The 23,959-nt window shown below is 51.7% G+C and overlaps 1 protein-coding gene and 1 long non-coding RNA gene across 4 annotated transcripts; one reads left to right on the forward strand and one right to left on the reverse strand.

Moving 5' to 3' along the window:
* Positions 1–582: 582 nt before the first annotated feature.
* On the reverse strand, positions 583–20,028 carry AMPD2 (adenosine monophosphate deaminase 2). 3 transcript variants are annotated; one of them, XM_021000808.2, is made up of 18 exons: positions 19,732–20,028; positions 10,614–10,744; positions 10,270–10,400; positions 9,767–9,835; positions 9,174–9,285; positions 8,734–8,920; positions 8,064–8,205; positions 7,746–7,835; positions 7,449–7,578; positions 6,264–6,458; positions 5,994–6,125; positions 5,315–5,478; positions 4,815–4,941; positions 4,556–4,719; positions 3,899–4,019; positions 2,585–2,758; positions 2,222–2,332; positions 583–1,941 (listed from the first exon to the last, which is right to left on the reverse strand). In XM_021000808.2, the coding sequence occupies exons 1-18, from the start codon at positions 19,739–19,741 to the stop codon at positions 1,732–1,734; spliced, it is 2,400 nt and encodes a 799-aa protein (XP_020856467.1). In that variant the 5' UTR covers positions 19,742–20,028; the 3' UTR covers positions 583–1,731. The 3 variants fall into 3 exon arrangements, with proteins under 3 accessions (XP_020856467.1, XP_020856468.1, XP_020856472.1); XM_021000809.2 differs by lacking the exon at positions 19,732–20,028 and adding an exon at positions 17,861–17,991; XM_021000813.2 differs by lacking the exon at positions 19,732–20,028 and adding an exon at positions 12,117–12,201.
* Positions 7,460–10,145, forward strand: LOC144457521 (uncharacterized). The gene is made up of 4 exons (XR_013486878.1): positions 7,460–7,547; positions 8,074–8,905; positions 9,533–9,675; positions 9,796–10,145. It is a non-coding gene; the product is annotated as an uncharacterized LOC144457521 (long non-coding RNA).
* Positions 20,029–23,959: the final 3,931 nt, after the last annotated feature.

Here is a 23,959-nt window from a genome sequence, read left to right on the forward strand (position 1 = left end):
CTGCTTACCCCACAGGTTTGTTGTGAGGCTCAAATATAAAATGGTGGCTCTTATTTCCACTCACCTCCCAGGCCTGTCTATGTGCTAAAAGAATTATATACAACTACTGTTATCATCAGCGCAGGAAGGGGAAGGGCAACGTTGCAATCAATTCACCGTAGCCCTCCCCCATCTAAGCAAACCTGCCAGCTCCCTCCTTTCCATCTTCTCTGTATTGCCTTTAATTCCTCATCCTGAAATCTCCCACCAGCTGTAACCCAAAGTGGCCGCATCCCCACCCTGCACCCAACAATCCAACCCCACGTCCACTCTGACCCCATGGTAGGGCCGGGAGCAGGGGAGTGGCAGGAGCCCAAGCATGGTGTAACGGAGAGGATGCGGGACCTGGCATCAGGTAAACAAGGGCTCAAAGCCTGCCTCTGCCACAAATTAATTGTGTGACCCCTAAGCAAGACTGAATCTGTTTCCCCACCTGTAAAATGAACACAGTGGTCTCTAAAGTTCCTTCCATTTTAAATCTAGGATCCTGTGCCCCACTCCCCACATACACAAAGCCCATCTCCTCCTTCCCCAGAGACCATGTTACTTAAATAATCTTTATTGTTTTCATGCTTTGGAGAGGGACTGGTTTGAAATCTCACATTTCACAGCAATGAAAAACACAGTTCCAGCTTGGCCAGTGACAGAGACACTGACAGGAGCAGGGAGAAGAGACGCAAGAATGGGGCCTACTCAGGGACGCTCTCTTTCTCTCTCCAAGGCCACCAGGGTGTGCCTGGGCCCTCCCCTGCTTCCCCTGATGCCCAATGCTCAGGCTGAAGCAGGGTCCCCCTCCCCCCTTTCCCCCCACTCACAGTGGCACAAAAAAACTACAGCTTGAGCTTGTCTGGGTGGGCGGCAAGGTTGGAAGCGGCTGTAGTATTGGCTTTGGGCACCCAGCCCGATCCTAGAACCTGAGTCAGGTCCTCAGCCTTCCCTTCCCCTGCACACTGATCAGAGATGGGCATGGGAGGGAAGGGACAAGCCTTTGGCTAGCCATGTGACGGCAACAGCAATCTGAGGAGGAAGGAGCCCTCCAGCTTAACAACCAATGAGACTCCAACCCTCATCCAGTGCCCACAGCAGTCCCGTCTTCTGACAAGACATCATCACACTTGCCAGGATGCTTAGGCAAGACCATGCCGGTACCCGGGTCCTGGCCAACTTGGGTACCCACCTAGGCAGTGTCTGTGGGCATGAAACCATAGCACCTGTCCCATATGGCCGAGAAGCTCTAGAAAACCCAGCTCCTCAGCCATTAGACGGGCACAAGGCCCCAGGGAAAGGTTCCTCCAGAAACATCCCTTCTCACAACAGAATGAGGCTTGGCTTCCAGACTTCTGACACCTTGCCTGCAGTGATGGGCAGAAGGGAGGAGCTGCCTCTCAGGCTGCCCACTACGAAGGGCAGCGCCAGGGCCCAGCCCTGTTGCGTTATGACAGACATAATTCAGAGTCAAAAAGAAGTCAGGAGCAGGGTCTCTGGGCCCAGCAACCAGAAGTACATGGGCCAACAATCCCCTCCTACTATTTGAAGCAGCACAGACCAGAGGACAGAGAGTGACAAGCAGAGACATGCAGAGAAGCAGAGACACGTGGGGACAGAGTCAAACGGAGAGGGCAGAAAGACGGAGGAGAACAGAGAGGACAGGACGGAGAGAACGTGGCCAGGTGTCGGGCCACGGGCCCAGGCTCAGTGAGGCCCCGGGCTCATGGTGAGTCCAGCCTCCTCGGGGATGGGCTCCAGCATCTCACTCTGCACTGCCTGCGTGATGAGGGCCAGCTCCTGGCACAGCGTCTCATGGCGGTAGCCCACGCGGATGTCGGGCACGTTGGTGCGGCGAATGTCATTGCCTTCGGGGCCCTCCTTGGTGTAATTGGGACCTAGCCAGTGGCTCTTCACCTGAGAAGGAGAGGTGGACATTCACCAGGCAGGGAGGGTTTCAAGGCTGCTGAGTACAGATACAGCCCATGGGAAGGGGAAGGTAGAGTAGAGCAGCCCCAAACACCCCGGGTGCAGGCTGTGGAGAGATATCAGGTCTTCTGGGAGCACCTGATCCTCTTCTCTTGAAGGGTCAGGCGCTCCCCTCTGCTTGCTTCTCCACACATTCCTGGGTCCTTGAGGCCACAAGAGCCGAGGCAGATATATCCCAGGATGGCCATGAGGACCCATCGGTCATTACCTTGTGCGAGAAGCCACTCATGAGGACGCTGTTTCGGGCCAGCTCACACATGTCACAAGAACTCAACTTCCACACCTGAGTGGCGATGCTATACTCCTCCATCAGAGGCTCCTGGGGATAGGAAAGCCTGCTCAGGAGTCACCCCTGACTGCCCTCCAGGCCCTGCCCCCAGACGCCAGCAGTGCAGAAAGGGGCTCAGGGAGGAGCAGACAGAAGCCAGGACCCTGGGTCTCTGTCACCTTCAGGATAGAAGAGGAGCACCCAGGTGTGAGAGGGTGAGGGAGGAGCAGTGCTGCTGTCTCCCGGCAGAGGGCAGCACCAGCCCTCAATAACCCAACTGGCCAACGTGGACGGGGCTCTGACCTTGGTGAAATGAAACTGCAGGGGGTCATCCGTGGAGAGCGAGACCATGAGCCCCCGGGATAGATACTCGGGCAGCGGGTTGCGATGGTAGCTGAGAAACAGGCTGTTGTTGCTGAGCGGGGACATGGCAATGCCAATCTGAGCCAAGTAATACAGGTACTGCAAGACTGGAGCCTGGGAGAGGAAGGGAGAAGGTATCAGGGGGCCCTGCCTGCCCCAGGACTGCTGGGGTAGAGGTGATAGCAAGCTGAGGTCACTGGCTTTAGGGCAGGACTACAGCACAGGGCAGAGGTTTTAGGGTAAGAGCTATAGCACAGTCTTGGGTTCTGATCCCATTTCTGAACCCTTACTATGTGTGTGACTTCAGAAAAGTCACACCACTGGGCCTCAGTTTCCTCATTTGTAAAATGAGGGAGTTAAGACTAGTCTGGGGTACCTTCGAGCTCTATATAAGTCTAGTCTGTGGGGGCTACAGCTCCTTAGGGCATAGTTTCAGGGGGTTAGTTGTTGGGGGATGGTCCAACAGTCATTGCTGAGGGAGTTAGTTGCTAGGGGGTTAGACCTGAGGGGTGATGGATAAAGGGAAAGCATGGGAGAATTGGTAGGGGGAAGCTTCATGAAGAAATTGAGGCTGAAAATATTGATTGAGCAGGGTGGTAGGGAATGGATTATGGGAGTTGACCATAGTGGGGGAGTCTAAGCCGAGTGCTGACTGAGGAGGATTTAGGGGGAAAAGGACGGGATTGGGGCCTCATTGTAAGATTTTGTTGAAAGAGGGAAGTAATGTTGGAGAGGGGTATTGTTTGGGAAGAGTTTAAGGTACTGTTTTTAGGAGTTTTACTGATTGAGAAAGGCTGGTAGGGGTATTATTGGCTGTTGGGGGGTGCTAATTAAGTAAAGTGTTGTGGTGATAATAAGGGTGTTGGTCATAGCAAGGCAGATCACTCCAGGAGTGTTCACTGAGGATGGAGCGGGAGGAGCAAGAGAGATTGATTTGTGGTCACAGGTATTGATTGAGAAAATGGAGAGTTGGGGTGGTATTGGTTATCATTAGGAATGGGGTAATGGGAGGTGTGGAAGGTATTGGTTGAGAAGGATGAGAAAAAGGGGTATTGGTTGCTGGTCGTACTGTCTGAGATGAGTAAAGAGTATTGGTTTTTGAGGATACTGGTTGAGAAAGTTGGGGATGGGGTAGGTAGTAGTTGGGGGTCTTAGTTGTTGAGAGGGACATTGGTTGCTACATCTATTGACTGAGAAGGGTGAAGGGGTACTGGTTGGACAAAAGAGGGGATGTAGGCTTCAGATCTGACTGACCTTTCGAAGCAACAGCCCATGGGAGATGTTCTCGGCCAACATGAAGGCTGATACCAGATGGTGGATGGGTCCTGCCTCCCCACAGTGGGGCCGGAGCACAAAGGTATGAAAACCCCGCTGTCTGTGTTGGGGGACAGGATAATATCAATGTTACAGCTACCTCCCTACCTAGGATTCACAGCTCCTCGTGCCTGAAAAGCCCTGGAACTCCTCCCCCCATGGGAGAATAGCTTAGAGATTAAACCATAGGCCCTCAGAGTGTGGCAGGGGTAGAGGTACAAGGGACAAAGAAGGGAGGGCCATATCCCATGGGTGAGGCCTACGAGGAAGAGGCAAAGGTGGAGTTTATGGGCAGAAGGGAACCCAGTCTACGATAAAAACAAGTCCTGGCCATGGAACAGAAGATGAGAAAGGGGAGTTGGTAAATCCCAATTACGAGATTTGTGAAAAGCATCTTGGTGTAGTAGGGAAAAACTGAGATTGAAGACCTGAGCTCTTCATCACTAACTGATCTTATGACCTGGAAGAAATCTAAGCTTCACCTTCTTAAAAACCTCATAATCATGGAAGAAATGTGCTTTGTAAACTGTAAAGTATCACGTACCTCTGGAGAGGCTGGAGAGGACCCCACCCCGCCACCACCACCTGCCACCTCACCTTCGCAGGTGGTTGAGCACCGCCATGTTGGCATAGGTATAGTACAAGTAGTAGGAGTAGGGAGGGTTGTCCTCCTCCACCCAGGCCTCGGGGAGTGGGCTTTCCAGATTGAACACATGGTTCTCAGGCTTGGATTCATCATCCACACTGTCAAAGCCGTCCACCTGGGGATGGGGCATAGGAGAGAGGAGGGGATGGAGGGTCAGATTTCCCCCCCAGTGACCCTGGTGACCTCTCTGATAGACCTCCAGACACTCACATGCTCCAAGAAGAGGTGCAGCTCTGGATGGCTGGCAGGGTGCACTGTGGCCTCAAACAGCGGCAGGAAGATGTTCTCCAGCATCTCCTGGAAGTTGGCCAGCTGACCTTTGGTGTGATAGATGTCACTGCATGGGAGTGGAGGGGAGGGGAACACATCAAAGAGGAGGGCATCTTACTGGAGGTCGATTTAGGACTCTCAAGCCATGAGGTGGTACAGGCCAGAAGCCTGAGACCAACCGTGGATGGCAGATCCATCCACCATGTTCTTGAAGCTGCCCAGGGTACATCCCCTACCCTGGAAGATGGACAGGAAGCTCAATGTCCCAAGCCGTGGCCCTTGATGCACTCAGAACTGGACAGGCCATACGGCTGCCCAAGAATGGTCAATCTTGCTCCCCGGGGGGAAACTGGGGCCTGGGAATGGACAGAGGCTTCTCAGAGGGACACAGCCCAACCACCTTGAAGCGTCCCCTTCTTCCATCATTCGGGGGGACTCACAAAAGCCGGGGCACCTGCACCAGCCAGCGCACGTTGGGAGAATGTACGCGATGTCCCACGGCCCAGCGTGCCAGCTTGTCCCATTCGTCCCTCGAGCGCCCGTACACAGAGAGACGCAGCTCTGCGTTCTGGTACTTACTCTCCTCCAAGTCCGACATCACCTCCTGTGAGAGACACAGAAATACCAGATGTGGAGTCAGGAAAATCTGAGTTCAAATCCTGCCTCAGACACTTACTACCTGTGTAACTCTGGGCAAATATAATAACAAAAGATAACGATAATAAATGATATTGATAATAATAGCTAGTATTTATGCAGCCTTTAAGCCTGCAAAAAATTTTACTTTTAAGTATTATTTGGTCCTCATAGCAACCTTGGGAGGCATTTGCTATTATTATCCCCATTGTACAGATGAGAAAACTAAGTCATTAAAAAGGTCAAGGAACTTGTTTAGGGTCACACAGCTAGTATGAGCCAACTCCAGGCCTGGAGCTCTATCCACTGTGCCAGCTAGCTGCCTCAACCTCTCTCAGCCTCAGTTTCATCATCTGCAAAATGGGTGTAATAATGATAGCATCTACCTCCCAAGGTCACTGTGAGGATTGAATGAGATAGTATTTGTAAATTTGCACTTTACACCTTAGTGTGAACTATTATTATTATAAATAACACCCGTACCTTGATGATATGGGCAAAGTATTTTCCCGAGACCCTATTGTCTGTTTTGATGAAGATCTCTCGAAGGACGGACTCCCCAATGGGGTTGTACTTGGCGTTGAACTTGTCAAATCGATGGAAGGTGTTCCGATCCTAGGAGTCAGGCCAGGCCAGAGAGATCTCAGAGCTCCCTCCACCCAGAGCCAGCTGCCAGACCCCAGAGCACAAGCCCATGACCCTTTCCTAACCAGGCCCGGACCCCTCTCCCTCTGCCTCTGCCCTGGGACCTACCGCATGTACATCAAGAGTGTCCACACTCAGGTCATAGGCCGTGAGGTTCATGCTCTGGAAGACCTCCCGTAGCGTCTGCTCCCGGCCCTGCTCCACGTGCACAATCTCCTCCAAGTGCCGCTTCATGGCCCTCTTGATAAAGCGAAGGAGGTGCTTCTGGTTCATGCAGGACGAGGCATGGATGTGTGTGTCCACCTGGAGGCACCATAGGGGTACAGAACGATCAGTGAGTGGTAACGGACATGGGAGAGGGGGCTGGGCAGCTAGCTGAAAACGTCCTTGGGCCCAAAGGGCAGGATCTGTCCTAGCAGACCCCAGGAGGGCAAAATCCTGCCTCAGGACCAGACAGGACAGCCTCAAGTGAGAAAAACCTGTCCCCCACCCCAAGAAGTGAAGGAGAAAGAGATCTTTCTATGCTACACGTGCACTTGGTAGAGAAGGATTAGTGGGAAGTGTGCCAGATGGGGATGGACTTGGGAAAAAGTTAGGGAGAGGAGAGAGGGGAGAAGAGGAGAGAAACAGAGAAGGTATGGTGAGAGAGAGACTGAGTAGAAGAGGAGACAGGAAATGGATGAAGAGAGAGAAGAGATACAAGAAAGAGAAAGAAGAGAGGGAGGGAGAGAAAGAGAAGAGGGAGAGAGGAAGAGACAGAGAAGGGATACAGAGAGAAGAGAGAAAGAAGGGACGCAGGGAAAAAAAGAGAGAGTAGGGGAGAGAGACACACATACAGACAGAGAGAAAGGAGAGAGAGACAGGAGGGAGGGAGAAAGATAAGGCAGGGAGACAAAGAAGGGAAGAGAAGGAGAAACAGAAAAGAAGAAGAAAGATGGAGAGAGAAACAATGGGAGGAGGGGGGGACACATAAAGGAAGAAAGGGAAAGGAGAAGGAGGGGGAGGAAGGGAACAGCGGAGAAAGAATGCGAAAGTGAGACAGTAGAAGAGGAAGAAAGCAGAGAAGGAAATAGGAGGGGCAGAGGGAGGGACTCGGGACTATGGCACAGAAGTTGATGGGTTCATCAGAAGTGCTGAACTGCTTTTTTTCCTCCTCTTTTTAATTCTTGTAACAAAGGAGGGATTTTTGGGAGGTGAGAGGAGAGAGAAACATTTAGAAATTAGGGTGTTTTGAAAACAAAAATCAATAAAAATAAGGTACTGGATTTTTTTTTAAAAGAAAGGAGAACCAACCTTCCTGATGTTGTAGAAGTCCCGATGGGGCACCTTCTTCTGGGCGGCCAGCTCCTTCATCTCATTGAGCAGCACATGCATTTGGAATTTGGAGCTCAGGTATTGTAGCCGACGGTAGCAGAAGGACTTTCTGGGAAACGGTAAAGGAGAGGAGGTCACCTGGGAGGAGGGCTTGGGGACGAAGAGGCGGCCTGGGCAGCACGAGCTGGGGCAGGGTGGCATGCCTGAGGGCCCCTGGCCAGGCCCTGGGGGAGGGTAGCAGGAGGGCTGGTGGCCACGTGGGGCCCGGGGGCTTACATGGGACCATTGATGATCAGTGCCATTAGCACGTTGACATCCGCTACAAACTCCTGGAGGTCTGGGTATGGCAGTTCCAGCTCTGAGTTCCTGCAGGGAGCCCGGGCTGAGGAGAGGGAGCCGACTCCAATGGCCTCCCTCCCTTCCTCTCAGTCTCAGCTCAGCCCATCTTCCCCTCACAGGGACCCTTCTCCTTCCCCTGAGCCCCCTCTGCCTCTGCCCACCTCCCTTCTAGGGGCCTGCATTTCTCCCTATCACAATCTGTCACTGATTATCCCCTCTTCTTTTTCCCTCCCTCCGCCCTTCCTTCCCACTTACTGTTCCTCAGGATCCCTTTTGAGATAGACATGGACGACTCCCTGGATCATGCGGAGGCCGAAGCCCAGGTCCCCGGGCATGGAGGCGGGCTCACAGTGATCATAAGGGTGCTGCTCCAGCACGGGGGGATGGACGGGGGCATCTGGCATGTGTGTGAGTGGGGAAGAACACAGGTGTCAGGACCATGGGTATTTCCCCGGCTCTGCCTCCTTCTTCACCCAAAGAAGGGTCTAGAGAAGGAGGCCCAGAGCTTCTCCCCAACCCCAGACCTGGAGCAGCTGAAGAGCCTGGGGCCCCCATGCCAAGGCCAGGTGCAAGAGGGTCCTAAGTCCTGAAAGCCGCTGGAAGAATAACAGCCCCCATCCCTTTCCACCCCATCTTTCTTTTCCCCTCAAGGCTAGCTTCGCACATGGGTCTGTCCAAGCCTAAGGCATGCCCAGTCTGGCGGCCCCAGAAACCCGCGCAGATCTCAACAGGGCCTGGATAAGTGAAAGGAAGTGAGGGAGGGCTGGAGTCGAACTGGACACAAGGCCAGTGACAGTGCAGGTGGCAGGGAGGGAGGAGAGGGAAAAGGGATGCACATAATGCATCCCCACGGTCAGGATGGGGAGTCCTGGGGGCCCCCCTTCTGGGAACAGGAGCAGAAGGGAAACAAAAGAGGACATCACACCAGCAGACACTGGGGTCTCTGGGCCCTGCTCAAAGGCCCTGCTCTCCAGGGGCTTCTCGGCTAGCTGCTGCAGGAAACGTCGAGTGGTGGGGCAGAAACTCTGAAGGCCCAGGGCCATATACTTCTCCCGGATGAACAGCGCCCGTACCACACTCTTGGCCGCATCCAACAGGTCAGTGAATGGTACCTGCAGACGAGGGGCGGAAGCAGGGGAGAAGGGCTCGTTCTCACATGTCCTTTTCCCAGGTGTCATCTCTGTGCCCACTGCATATGTTCTTCCCCCTCCTTCCCCTCATCCCAGGACTTCCTCCTGCTAAGGCGCTGAAGAGGAGGCTTAAGAGTTCCCAGATGGCTAAGCTCAGGGTGATCCCAGAGCCCTGGAGGCAGAATCCCAGTTACCCAGGCCCTACAGCTCCTCCACCTGTCCAGGCCACACTCACCCCACACTTCTCCTCCCCAGAGATGGAAACCCTCTGAAACTCTCGCTCCAGATGCCCATCTCGCTCCCTGGGCCCACGGTCACCCTGAGCTTCACTCTGCTCCTTGTACAACCTGCAGAGAGAGAGAGAAACAGAGTCCTAAGAAATAAAGGGAGGGGGAGAAGGAGAGAGGTCCCAGGGGGCTAGGACAGGGGCTTATCCAGCTCACACTCCTTTTCAAAGCTTTGTGTTTGGAAGTCAGGGGACAGGCTTATAATAATGCCTACTATGAGCGAGGTTGAGCTCAGTGCATCTCCTGAGCTCAGGGGTTCTGACCTGAACTAGGGCTAAAGCTGATCAGGTGTCTGTACTCAATCTAGCAATACAGTGAGTCCCTGGGAGAGCAGGGGCCACCAGGCTGTCCAAGGGCAAGCCAACCAGCCCGGGTCAGAGAACGAGCTGGCCCAAGCTCCCTGGCCAATCAGTAATGGAATCAGACCTAGCCGTGGCACTTCCAGTAAAGGTGAGATAGGGAAAGTCTCAAAAACAAAAAACGGTAAATGGATTGGAGGGAAGTAAGGAGGAGGTTAGCCCCTGCCCTGGTCATCACTCACTGTAGGTCCGCATCACTGTCTGTCTTCAGAAAGTCTTGCTTGGCCCGAAGCAGAATGTCCGGTTCCAACCTGGAGGGAAAAGAGGTCAGGCAGCTGACAAGGGCCTGAAGCAGACCCAGGGCTTGGAGGCAGGAAGAAACAGCATGAACTGGGGTGATGAACCCAGCCCCGCACAATAATACTCCCTTTGGGGAGCAAGGGACTGATTTGGGGGAGGGGGGCTGGTAGAGATGATAGTAGTGGGGAGTAGAATAATAAGTCCCTTCCCTCCTCCTGCATTATTAGCCAAACAGGGAAGGAAAGATAAGACAAAGGGGGGGGAAAAGCCCATTAACTCTGAAGACATAATTAAAACTTCAATAAAAGAAAGCACAACTAAGGCCTGTCACACAGGTTTCACTAGAGTGGGGGACTCTCCTCCAGGGTCAGTGTGGCCGATCGCTGGCTCGGCTCTAGGGAGGGCTGTGACTGGAGGGTGGCAGAGAGCAGGGGAAGGGGCTCACTTGACATCCTGGCTGATCTGCCGCTCCAGCCGCTGGCGCCGCTCCTCCAGCTGCTCAATGGGGCTCTCCTCCGGGAATTCATATGGGGCACTCCGAAGTTCACTCTCTGCCAAGGAGCGGCTAAACAATTCCTGGCGAGAGAGAGCAGAGGTGGCAGGGGCATCCTCTGAGTATGTGCGAGCATGGGCACACTCTGTCCCTCCCCAGCAGCAGGCACACTCCTCCCTGCCCGGGCTATGTTGGGAAGGTGTGGGGGAGGATCAAGATGGAAAGGGCTGGGAAGCAGTATGTGGGCAGTCATGCATCAGGAAAGGGAGACGGGCCAAAGGGCACAGGGAGGGTACCTCAGCGATCTCCTTGCATTTGCCATCCATGGAGGTGCGCAGGTCGAGCGGGAAGTGCTTGAGGCAGGGGGGAGGGCCCGGCAGGGAGCGGGCGGATTGCAGCGGGGGTCCCCCCAGCCCGCCCCGAGCCTCTGCAGAGACAGAGACGGTGACTGGGGTCAGCAAGGAATAGGGAAGGAGTAGGATGGAGCCCCCAGCTACTCATTCCTTCCCACCTCCCCATATCTGGCTGATCTCCGTCATTGTGGGCCTAGGGCCCCTGCCTGCTAAGGGTCAGTTGGATAGCTGCAGGTGGGTCTGTGTGCTGGAGGAGGGGTGGGAGCCAAATACCCAAGACCAAGGGAGAAGGTATGTTCTAGAGTGACCTGGACTTAAAGCAACCCCAAAGACCCAGCAGCCCCTGACCCAGCTCAAAGTAGGATGGGTTCTGGCTACTGAGCAAAGAACTCCAAGAAGGATGAAGCCCTCTTCTACCCCAGGCTTTCCCCCACTGATATCTAAACAGTGAAATCACACAATAGGGACTCCAATAACCACTAGTTTTGATGCAGGAGACCAGGATGCTGCAGTTTGGGGGAGTTTCGCATCCCCCTCTCCCCACAACCCTAATGCTCAAAAAGCCTCCATGGGACCCAATGCTCTGTTCGGGACCTGCAGCCCCTTGCCTGGCACTTCAGAGATCCTGACCGTGGTGGGGGGGGAGGGGGGGATGGGGAGGCCAGTATCACTGGCTGGCAGACTAGAAGGGGAAACCACAGTTTGACTCCCCACATAGGGCACAGCCCACAAGGGGCAGGGCCAGGGAGGAGCGGGAACTTCACTGTGTCCCCCGAGGCCTGTCCTTTCCCCCAGGACCCTGGAGCTGCCAAGACACTGCCTGGCCCCACCCCACAGTTGGCTGCCCCTCAAGGAAGGAGCCGCCACTAACAGACTACGCCACTCTGAGGCCCGGGCCAGAGGGCTCACAAAAGGACCTGGGGAAGGTGCGGGGAGGGGCTTTCAGTCTCAGCACCTCAGAGGAGGGACTGGCACCTAGGAGCTTTGGAGGTCTGGGTCAGACATCTGGCTACATACACTGAAGCTGTCACAAGTCCCCAGCCCACCTCGCCTCTAGTCCTCATCTCCAGCCCACCATCTCCCTCCCTCCCTCTCGACATCCAGATGTCCAGGATCAAGCACAAATCAGGCCAAAACTCTAGCTCGGTGCCTCTCTAATCCCCCCCCACACTCTGGTCCTGGGAAAGCCTGGGGAGCACTGCCTGGAGGAGCTCTGCAGGGGCCAGCGTCCTAGCCTAGCCCCAGGTGAGGCCTGGGAAAGGGACCCCAGTGCCCTCTCTCCCCAGGCTACTCAGAGTTCTACTGCCTGGCCCGCTGCACTCGGGAGAAGCCCCCAACCCTGCCTCACTTCTCTCCGGACCAGGAAAGAGGAATGCCTGCCTCAATCCCAGAGCCTTGCCCCTGGCTATTCCCTTGACACCCCACCCTCCCAACCCACTCCCCTACCTGCAGAGATCTGGCAGCCCCAAGCCAGGCCTCTGCCAGTGGCTGCGTGCCCCTCACTGGAGCTGCTGCCCGCCCGCCCGTGTGAGGCTGCAGTCAGTCCCCGAGGACGGCTCCGGAGCCGGCACGGACCATACCAAGTGCAGCTGCAGACAGGGGTGAGGTGGGGGTGGGGGGTGGGAGGGAGGAAGGCTGGGGTGTCTGGGCAGGGGCAGGCAGTGGGGGCCAGGAGTTCATCAGGAGACTTCTGGTTCTGCCACAGTGAGAGTCAGGGTGTTGGAAAGAGAGAGGCATCGGAGGTGGGCTAGCAAGGGACAGCTCAATGCTGGACCTTGGCCTTAACCCCTGGACGACCAAAGCGGAGGCCAGAACAGGACATCGAAAAGGAGAAGAGTGGGAATATTTGGCTATGAGTAAGGAGGGGCCGTGGGCATTCCTGCTGAAAACTCACTGCCCCTCTGGGTCTGGCGGCCTGGCACTAGCCCAGACCAAAGAGTCGGCACACCCTCCTGGACGGGTGAGCAAGTCGCTGGCATGCTAGAGGCCAACCTCCCTCAGGAATCTGGTTGAGGGACAAGGCAGGGAGATGAGACAGATGAGACCATCACCTGCCCAAGCACAAGAGCCCACCCCACCACTCCTGCTATTGTTAGAAACCTGAAGCTTCCACAGCTGCTTCCCTGGCTCCCTGCAGGGAAGGCCCCACAGCTACAGTATCCATGAGAGAGAGAGAGAGACAGACAGACAGAGTGAGAGAGAGAGAGAGAGAGACAAAGAGAGACAAACAGAAAGAAAGAGAAAGGGAAAATAAAAAGAGAGGAGAGGGAGAGAGAAAGAAAGAAAAAGAGAGGGAAAATAAAAAGAGAGGAGAGAGATGAAAAGAGAGAGAGGAGAGAGGAAAGAGACACAGAAACTGAGACAGAGAGAAAAGAGAGGGGGCAGAAAGAGAGAAAAAGGGACGGAAGATAGAAAAAAGAGAGAAGAGAGGAGGGAGGGAGAAAGAGACAGAGAGAAATAAATAGACAGAGATAGACAAAAAAAGAGAAAGGGAAAATAAAAAGGAGAGGGAAAGAGAGAAAGAGGAAGAAAGAGGGAAAGAAAAAGAAAGTACAGAAAGAAAAAGAGAGGGAAAATAAAAAGGAAAGAGAGAGGAGAGAAAGGGAGAAAGAGAGGAGAGAGGAAAGAAAGAAAGAGACACAGAAACTGAGACAGAGAGAAAGAGAGGGAGGGAGAAAGAAAGAGGGAGGGAAAATAGAAAAAAGAGAGAAGAGAGGAAGGAAGGAGAAAGACGGGAAGGGAAGGGAAGGGAAGGGAAGGGAAGGGAAGGGAAGGGAAGGGAAGGGAAGGGAAGGGAAGGGAAGGGAAGGGAAGGGGAGGGAAGGGGAGGGAAGGGGAGGGAAGGGGAGAGGAGGGGAGGGAAGGGGAGGGAAGGGGATGGAAGGGGAGAGGAGGGGAGAGGAGGGGGGAGGGGGAGAGAAAAATAAAGAATGAAAGAAAGAAAGAAAGAAAGAAAGAGAAGAGAGAGAGGAGAGAGAGAGAGAGAGAGAGAGAGAGAGAGGAGAGAAGAGAGAGACAGAGACAGACCCTACCTGGAACTGAAGAGTGATGGAGAGACAGCCAAGACCAGTGACAGAACAGATAACAGTGACAAGGAATCTCAAGGCCTCCTAACTCTTCCCTCTAAGAGCAGCCCCATATTCTCCCTGGGTAGCAAACCCACACTGCCACCCATCCCACATACACCCTAGACCACCCATCGCCCCACCCCCATCCCAGAATTGACAGCCAAGAGACGTGGCTTCCAATTCAGCCTCTGCCATTTACTTAACAGGCAGGTCAAACCATTTAACCTCTCTAGGCCTCAGATTCATTTGCTCTCCCTAACTCACTGAGCTACTGGGAGGAAGCCTTGAAGTCTTCCCAAAACACGAGCTATTAGCATTCTCAGGCAACAGAAGAGAGCTCCACAGGAGAAAGCTCACAACAATAGGTGAAAATTGCAAAGCACCAACCCAGGCTCCCCATTAGGAATAAAGCTCAAGCAATTTTACGTGCTGTAGGCCTTTAATCAAAGCCTAGATGGCCACTTGTCGAGTATATTACGTTGAAAAAAGGAGCTGGCCCTCAGAGGTTCCTTCTGCCTAGGATTCTTTAACCCTGCATTCCCCTAGAACTCAAAGAAGGAAGGGGGTCACCTCTCCAGGGGACACAAGGACCCGCTTACTGAAGACAGAGGAAGAGGCCGAGGGATTCCTTCTGGCCTGTACCTCTCCCAGGAAAAACTCACTGGAGCCCAGAGAAGTACAAGGGCTAACATCTAGACAGCCAGGAAATCCACTGAGGGCACCACTCAGATATGGAACCCGGTTTCTTGGTTCTACCCACTAAGAAGATGCATCCAAAAAGTCTTCCCTTCGTGGTCCTATTAGACCTGAGAAGGGAGGCTGGCAGTGACGAGAACAGAAGGAAAGACTGCAAGCCTCAGGAGAAGGGGAAAGTGGATTCAATCCTAGCTCACACTTAGCAGCTGTGTAACCCAAGCAAATCAATTTACCTCTCAGAGACTTGGTATTCTCATCATGCAAAAGACTCATATTACGTACTTCAGTGTTGTTTTGAGACAAGTGCTTTGAAATCCTTAACACATTACAAAAACTATCATTGCTGTTGTCCTCTAAAGGATGTGGGGTGGCCTTGGACCCCAAGTCTACAGCATGTTCTCTTGCCCAGAGCAGCTCTGAAGCAAGAAGAATCCTAATTTACCCTAGAAAGATCAGCTCCAGGCTACAGGTCAGAGGCCCACCTTGACCTCCACCTTTATTCGCATCTGGGGACGCTGGCAGTATCTCCAGTGCCGCAGGGCAGGCTGGACAATCTCCCCAAGGTAATGCGGGCTGCCAGGTCGCAGGACAGTCCCTAGGGGTCTAAATAGGCCACTGTCCCATACAGAAGCCGGATGAGAGCCTGGCTGAATGTGATTGTTAGTCAAGGCAATTGCTTCTCTTCTCTCGAGGTAAAATAATTTTGTTTTTGAAGGCACTGGAAGAAAGAAGCCTCATGTTGTGAGTATGGCTGGCCTTACCCATAGACACAATTGATGGTGACCAGCTTGCCAGCCTCAGAATACCTTCTTTAGAAGTAGTGAGGTGAGTCAGTGGATAGAACACTGGACCTGGAGTCAGTAGAACTGAGCTAAATTCTAGCCTCTGATACTCTCTAGCTGTGTGACCCTGGGCAAGTCATTAGCCTGTTTCTGCCTCAGTTTCCTGGCTATAAAATGGGAACAATAATAGCAGGGTAGATATGTGAATTAAACGACATAATTTTTGTAAAGCACTTAGCATGGCACAGTGGTTGGCTTAAAAGTAATGATGCGCATTTCCTTCTTTCCTGTCAGAAATTCCCAAGGTTACAGATTTAGAGCTGGGAAGGGCCTTCAAGGGCCTGGTTTTACAGACTTACTCGGGGACACACAGCTAATCTGTCCTGAGGCCAGATTCCAATTCAGGTCCTTCTGGCTCCAAGTCCCACACTCTCTCCATGATACCACCAAGCTTCGCTGTGACTCAGAATCATGTAATTTCAGGAGTGGGAAGACTAAATGTCATGTAGCCTAACCTGTCTTTGAACAAGAATTACCTCTAAAGAAATCCTAACAAGTGCCTGCCCAACTCCTGCTTAAAGGACATGCAAGCAAGCACCTCAAAGTGGCCAGCTGGCACAGTAGGTACAGAACTGAGCCTGGAGTGGGGAAGACCTGGGTTCAAACCTGGCCTCCAACACTTACTAGCTGTGTGACCTTGGGCAAGTCACTTAGCCTGCCTCAGTTTCCCCATCTGTAAAGTGGGGGAACCCACAGTGAAGCACTATAAATAATTGCTATTAATTAATGCGAATTGCCAGTTCACATGGCAATCTCTGGGAGTCTACATGAACTGCCGAAGCTTCTTCCCCAGGCTGGAAAAAAAATGTACAAAATACAAGCTGTACCACAGGCAAATAGCAACCCTGGCCTTCTGGGAGATCCAGCTGCCTCCAGAAACCCTGGCACCCATCCTGAGAGTTTGCTATTCATTAGGCAACCCTGCCTATTTAAACCTCATAGGCAGCCTCTTCTCCCCATTGAGAACTTAAGTCAAATAAAATCTGGTTGAGCACAACAGCAAGCCACCTCAAAATACTATCTTGGACACACCTTTTGGCCCACCAAGATGGTGGCCCTCTGCCCTTTAGAGGTTGGTTTCCTGACCAGCAGGTTCCCTTCCTCCCAAGACCTTGTACTTCTTACCAACTCAGCAAGCTGACAGGTCTGTAACTGAGTTTCCAGTTGTAGGGGAGGTGAGGGGGGGAGGGAAGAGCAGTACCCTGCTACCACACACAGTAACAACACAGCTGGCACAAACCTAGGTACCCCTGGGGGCCCCAACCCGAGCAGCATGGCTGGAGGCGAGGTGCTCCCAGCTGCGCACAGGCCCCCTGGGAGCCGGACAACCTCAGTGATGGCGCAGTCCCCAGTATCTCTGGAGGTCAGTCATCCAGGGCAATGACAGACCTGAGCATCCCTGAGGGCCAGTGCACCCATGGCAAGGACACAAACCCGAGTATTCCTGGCCAGCATGGCAATGGCGCGGGCTTAAACCCCGTCAGCCCCAACACAAACCTGAGCACCCTGTGGTCTGGGCACACTCAGCAATTGTACAGGCAAGAGGCTCAATGTCCTCAGTCAACACCATGATGACCATAAATGGGTATTCTTAGCAATTACACGGACATCCCAGAAGATAGTGCATTCAGCAATGGAATAAAAGTAAGCAAGTCTCTGTTGGGGGGAAGAGGGGTCCTCAGTAAACACATGAACATAAGTATATGTATCCACTATGCAACATGGGCACCAAAGTGGGCAGCTGGCCAGGAACCTCTCGGCAACGCCACAGAGCCAGGCAGCCCTTCATCACCTTCCCTAAATGGTGCAATGGTCCTGCCGGAGCAGGAACAGGAACAAGAAGGTATATGAAGAAAGCAGCATGCTCATACACGGTCACAGATTCAGGGGAACCCTTAGGAGTCACTGGTCCCATCCTCACATAGAGGAACATCCTTCCAGGGTCACAGACAGATATTCCAAGGGTCACCATGCCCATGATCACAAGGACATGGTTAGAGGCATGCCCAGAGACAGGACAGCTGAAAACAGATGGGACAAGCAGTGAGCACACACTCCTCCAGCTGTCAAGCCCCCCCTCTGGAAATCCAGAATGGAAGTTGGGTGACAGAGGGGTTCAAGGAAGAGGAGGCTAGGAGGAAGAAAGGGCACAACGCCCTCCAGTCCAGTCACTGCCTCCCAGCGTGGCAAGCCCTTGCAGCTCAAAGACACTGGTATGTCCCACTTCACAGTTACCACTCCTTTCACACACCACACACTGTTTTGGATACCTACACAGCTAGACAGATGCACGTGTGTACAAACACAAATCCCAGGATGTTCTACACATAAATACTGATGCAAAGGAAGGATCCCCAGCAGGTAGGACAGGGCTCAGAATCAAACACACCAGCTTTCCCCCACTTCCCCTCTCCCCTCCCCAGGGACAGCTCTCTAAAGGGTTTCCACTGTCCCAGGACTACCCTGGCCTCCTCCATCACCACCCCTGAGTCGGCACCTGGGCACTGGGAATACCCACTCTGGGGTGGGCCAGCCTCTAGCCACACAATAGGTACCTGAGGCTAGCCCAGGGGCCCAGACTCACCTGGGGCATTGGCTACCTGCAGACTGGCCCGCTTCTTAAAGGGGTATTTGGCCTTGGGCTTCCCTGGTGATGCCGAGGAGGATGCCATGGCTGGGGCCTCAGCTGGCAGGCAGGGACCTCGTTCTGCCACATCCAACCCCTTCCTCCGCCCCGCCTCTCCTCTCCCCTCCCTTCCCAGCGTGCCCGCCCCCAACGGGGAGTGACTGATGCAGGAAGCTAAGCCCAGCTCGGCCTGGCAGGCGGAAGAGGCCCAGGCCAGGATTTCTACAGTTGCCCAGGCAACCCAAGAGTGCACCGCCTCCCTCCTTCCCCCCCACCACCACCCCTCAGCCCATGCCCCTGGGGCGGCACAACTGATGTCTCAGCTTCGGGGAGGAAAAAAAACGGGAGAAAACGAGACTGGGGGGAAGGGGAGACAGCGAAGCCAAGGCCCAACTCTCCAGGAACAGCACCATCCCTAACCCCCACCCCCACCCCAATCCCCCCAAGCAAAGCTGGGGCCTTGCTTGGGCAAAGTGAGAAGCTGGCTGGCCCAGCCCTGCTGGGAAAAGAACCCAGGAACCCAACCTCTTGTCCACATGCTTGGAACTCAGTCCTTTCACTGCACAAGGCTACCCTTGGTGGAGAAAGGAGGTATTTCCCAGGGATTCCCCAAATGGGTCAGAGCCCCCTCCCAAAGCAGAGACACCCCAACTCTCCAGGGTATGGTTCCCCTTCCATGACAAGAGGCGTGATCCCTTGCCAGATGGAAAGGGGTCAGTCAGGGGAAAATCCCACTGTCCCCGGCAGTAGCTGCCCAAGACTAGAGGGAGGGGAAGAGTTGGGAGTCCACCATCTCTGGAGTCAGGCCCTTTCTTGGGTGGATGTGTTTTGCTTTCGTTCTGTTTTCCTTTTGGGGGTTGGGAGGGAGGATGATTCTGGGAAATTAAACCCACAGAATGTTAGAACTGGGAGGGACATCTAGTCCAACTCAATTTCACAGATAAGTGAAAAAACGCCCAGAAGTGAAGTGGTTTACCCAAATTAACATAAGAAAACTTAGAAACAATACTGGGACTGAAACCCAGATCACATGATTCCCAATCTGTCCTTTTTGGCCCAAATGCCCCCAGGACTTTCTCTTTCAATAATCCAGCTCTTACCTGTACACATCTGGAGCTGTCTACCTCAGGTGTGTGTGCTGGGGAAAGCAGGCACCTGCCCTTTGCCCTGGAAACCAAGCTAGCTCCCTCCTTTTGATCAGAGGTCACAGAGCCATATGGTGTATGGGCTAGATCTTCTAGTGCAGGGGGTCATAATTGGTAACTGAGAACTTGTATTTTTAAAAGCTATTTTGATAACTATATTTCAAAAACTAAATTCAATAAAAATTACAAAAAAAAATATTTCCTTTGAAATCCTTTGTATTTTATTTTACTCATGTAAGACCATGCTTTCGGAAAGGGATCCACAGGCTTCCCCAGACTGCCAAAGGAATGAGTGACACAAAAAAAGGCTCTAGTCCACCTCCCCCTTGTAAGAGATGAAGAAATGGAAGACCATGACCAGGTGAAGTGACCGGCCTAAGGTCACCCTTCCATCTAAGAGCTGGAGTCAAATTTGAACTCAGCTTTCCCAAGTTAACCTCTTTCCACACCACAGTTAAATCTGGAAGGAATTTCAAGACCACCTGGTCCATCCACCCATTGATTTGCAGGTGAGGAAAAGGAGGCCCAGAGAGTAGGAATGTGGTTAAGAGGCAGAGGCAGGATGCAACCCAGGTCTCTGGTTCAAAAATCCTGTGCTCCTTGCACCAACCTAGGCTGCCCCCTTCAGACACCTGCCAGGGGAGACAAGCATTCGCCCCCCAGGCCCCAGTAAGCCACACTCACCTGCTGCCATGGTGGCAGGAAAGGAGGCAGGAGGAAGCTGCCCAGGTATTTGGACTCTGCAGCCGGGGAGAGAAGGGGTCAGGTAACTCCGGACCTCGGGGGTCAGAGGCAGGGCAGACCACGTGCTCCTCAGGGAGCAGGGAGACCAGGCCTAGGGCCCCGGAATTGGCTCCTTCCGGAGCTTCTTCCTCTACACCCCCGGGACCGCGGAGGTCGGACTCCGACCCCGAGCAGGGGGTGGGGAGGAAACTAGGAGCAAATGCAAAACCCCTTCCCCGCCAAAAACGAAAAAAACAAAAAACTGCCCCAGCCCCATCCCCGGCCCCGCCCCCATCCGTCCGGCTCCCGGCCCCGCCCTCGGCTCCTCCCCCTCCTCTTAGCCCTCCTCCCTCTGGCTCGTGATCACGTGGGCTGCCCTGCGCGGCTCTGCTAGTGATGCTCTTCTACCTGGAGCTTGCAGGGATGCTGGTTCGTGGGTGCTTACTCAGCCTCCATGGGGCGGGCGTTCCGCCTTCCCCGCTAGTCGCTCCCTTATCCAGAGGCCTATCGCAAACCCTCTCTGTAGAACCAGAGGATCTCTTAAGCCATTTCCAGCTCTAAACCCCAAGGCTGAGAACCAAGGAGAAGCTAGGGGGTAGAGGAGATGCTCATGTAGGCGTTGGGCTATATGGCCCTGTAAGGCCCCTTTCAATTCTGAAACTCCATAATTCGGAGCCTTGTTTTCCCTAGACAAGGCCGAGCTCCAGTGGGGCTCTGGTCCTTGGGATATCCTCCCACTGTCCGCTGGGCTCTTAAGACTTTCAGTTAATCAATAGTAGCTGGCATTTCTACAACACTGAAAGATGAACAGAGCCCCCCTTTTTAATCAGAATTGCTCTGTGAAGTTGGTAGCCATGACACTCGTTTTACAGATGGGGAAATCGAGGGGCGCTGAAGTTGAAGTGACTCATCCACAATAACCCAGCCAGTAAGGGTCAGAGGTGGTAAGTGAGTGCAGGTTTTCTCCACTGCTCTTTTTACTACATCAATACTACCCTGACCCCAGCCAGCAGTCTTCAACATTCCCGATAGTCACCCACTTCTGTTGGAAGATGGCTTCTGCCAGAAGACCTCCATGAAAAGAAACCCACTATACCTCCAAAGGTACAGCACTAGAAAGAAATGTTGGCAGTAAACTTCCTGTCCCTGGAGGAGTTCAGGTAGAAGTAAAATGGTCATCCAGAGAAAGAACTATGAAGTCTGAATGCAGATAAAAGCATACTGTTTTCTCTTTTTTTTTCCTTTTCTCCTGGTTTTTCCCTTTTATTCTTATTCTTCCTTCACAACATAACTAATGTGGAAATATGTCTAATAGGATTGTACATGTATAGACTATATCAGATTGCTTGCCATCTTGGGGAGGGGGGGAGGAAGGGAGAAAAAAATTTGGAACTCAAAATCTTGTAAAAGTGGAGGCAGCTAGGTAGGTGTGGATAGAGCACTGGCCCTGGAGTCAGGAGGACCTGAGTTCAAATCCAGCCTCAGACACATAACATTTACTAGCTTTGTGACCCTGGGCAAGTCACTTAACCCAATTGCCTAACCAAAAAAAAAATCTTGTAAAAATGAATGTTAAAACTATATTTACATGTAATTGGGAAAAATTAAAATACTATTAAGTTGAAAAATAAATAAAAATTAAAAACAGTAAAATGGTCATTTGTCTAAGATGTTATAGAAAGAATTTGGATGAAGTGGTTACTGAACTTCTAAATAAGCTACACAGATGAGTATGTAGTTGCTGTTTTTTCTTTATTTCTTTCTTTTTGTGTGTGTGTGTGTGGAGGCAATTGGAGTTAAGTGATTTGCCCAGAGTCACACAACTAGCAAGTCTTATGTGTCTGAGGTCAAATTTGAATTCAGGGCCTCCTGACTCCAAGGCCCGAGCTCTATCCACTGCCACTTAGCTGCCCTTTGTCCTTTATTTGACTTGTTTGTGAATTGGAGTTAAGTGAAGCAGAGTTACACAAAGACATCAGCCTCACTTTCTCTTCTAGAGTCATTGAAATCCAATGGCAGGACAAAAGTCAAGACAACTGGGCCAAGATGCAGTGGATGACCTTGGGGTCTTTGCTATCTGACCAAGCTCTAAGTGCTCCACAGGTCCTGTTTCAGCCACTTTCATAGCTGTTGGAACAAACTGTTCTCATCTACTCATTCTTCAGGAGGAAGTCTTCATATGCTTGAGGTAGATGTCCTACTAACTCAAATTCATTTGAGGTCTGTCAGTAACCTTCACCCTGATTTAGCCCTTCTGCCAAGACAATTTACCAGGGTGTGGCTACTATGTATACTACAGCTTCATGGAGCAACAGGTGAGAGTTGGGTGAATCATGTTGACACCAGAGCAGCCCTGAAAAGGACTGGGCAAACCCTCACCCCTCAACCCTCATTCCTGTTGGAATACCCCATACACTCCAGGGTACCTAGTGGGCATTCAATGAATATTTCACAGAGAATTACAGAATCGAAGAGTAAGGCTCTTCAGAGTCCATATAGTTAGACTCACAACTGAACAAGAATCCTTTCTACAACATTCCTAATAAATGGTCACCCACTTCTGTTGGAAGAAGGCTTCTCTTCTGCCTGAAGACCTCCATGAAAGGATACCTCCATAGGTATCCATCCCATTTTTTTATATCTCCAATTGTTAGAACAATTTTTTTCCTTGCATCAAAACTAAATCTTTCACCCACTGCCCCTCATTCTGTCCATTAATGCTAAGCCAGCCTTTCAAATACTTGAAGACTGATGCCTTATCTGCTATCTCCCTAATGCTGAGGTCTTTTCTCCAAGCTAAACATTTCCAGTTCCTACAACTGATCCTTCATGAACTGAAGGTCCCTCATCATCCTAGCTGGATGTTCAGTCCCACAGCACTCTGAATATGGCCTGACCAGGGAAGACTAGAGGCAGAGGATAGGGTCTGGACTTGTTTTCTTGGTTATAGGGAACTTCCAAGTGAGGAAATCCCCTTTACCAACGCAAGGTCAGCCTCTTCTTGACAACTTACATACAGTCTTAGAGAGTGCACTGAAAGGTTATTGACTCGTCCAAGGTCACACGTTCTTTGAAACAACTATTACTTACCTCTTGTTCTGTTCATTCTTTCCTCATACAACCTAGGGCGACTTAGAGTTAAATGCATTAGCTTTTTGGGTTTCCATGTCACCCTATTAATTTCCTTTGTGGAATGAACAAATGGAAGCAGTGGCCCTGTAATTTTAGCAGTACTTATCATTGGCAGTAATGATAATTGATACTAATAACTACTTTTTCTCAATTTCTATAACAACCACAGACCTCTGCCCCACACACCCAGTTGTAACACTAATTTGTATCCAGATCAATTTAATTCTACCCTTCTCTCACCCACCCCTACTGACAGCTTTTCAGGTTCTGACAAACTTCATCAGAAACCTTTAGGCTCTTGACCTTAGGCCTTCTCACACTCCCTTTACCATATTTTATGTATTCTGCCACCTTCAACAAACATCCATTCCCAGGTGTCCTGTCCCGGACCCCACTCTTAGCTCAGTTTCTCTTTAGGACAAATTATAGCCTTAGGTCCCAGGATCCCAACCTTTGCCTTAAAGTAAGCAATGCTTAATTTGGGGACTCAGCAGGACAGTGTGGCATTAGGGAAAGAGCACTGGGTAGAGAATCAGGAGGGCTGGGTTCAAGTCCTCATCATTATAGTAACTTATTTTTTTAAATTTTATTTTATTCTGAACTTAAGTAAAACAAGCATTTCCATAACATAGCAGAATAGAAAAAAAAAGATGATTGTACATGAAGCTGCAAATCTATCATGTGCAACTTACTATTCCTTTTAAGTAGTTAATAAAGTTATTATGTAACTTTTTCCCCCTTTTTTCTTCCCCCCCACCATAGCTATACATACTTGTATTTATCAATTCTTTCTCTAGGTGCACATAGCCTCTTTTTAAAAATTGTTTACATATATTATATATACATATACACATTATATATATATATATATATATATAATTTTTTTTAGTCAGCAAAACTAATGCCCTCCCACCCTAACCCTTCTTCCAACTTGAGAACTAAAGAAAAATGAACCCCATTACAAACACATCTAGTCAATCAAAACAAATTTCCATATTAGCCATATACAAAAACAAAATTTGTCTTATTCTGTACCTCGAATCCTTCACTTGGTCTA

Source organism: Phascolarctos cinereus, unplaced genomic scaffold (genome assembly GCF_003287225.1).
Source record: "Phascolarctos cinereus isolate Bilbo 61053 unplaced genomic scaffold, phaCin_HiC Scaffold_5;HRSCAF=322, whole genome shotgun sequence".
Lineage (NCBI taxonomy): Eukaryota > Metazoa > Chordata > Mammalia > Diprotodontia > Phascolarctidae > Phascolarctos > Phascolarctos cinereus.

What these genes read in the sequence shown, in the direction of transcription:
- AMPD2 (XM_021000809.2), bottom strand. Translation starts at nt 17,948, where the DNA reads ATGGCATCCTCCTCGGCATCACCAGGGAAGCCCAAGGCCAAATACCCC. An exon ending in GACAGTGATGCGGACCTACA is followed by an intron (nt 9,286 to 9,766) that starts GTGAGTGATGAC and finishes CTCTCTCTGCAG; the next exon opens with GTTGTACAAGGAGCAGAGTG. An exon ending in CTGATCATCAATGGTCCCAT is followed by an intron (nt 7,579 to 7,745) that starts GTAAGCCCCCGG and finishes ACCGTTTCCCAG; the next exon opens with AAAGTCCTTCTGCTACCGTC.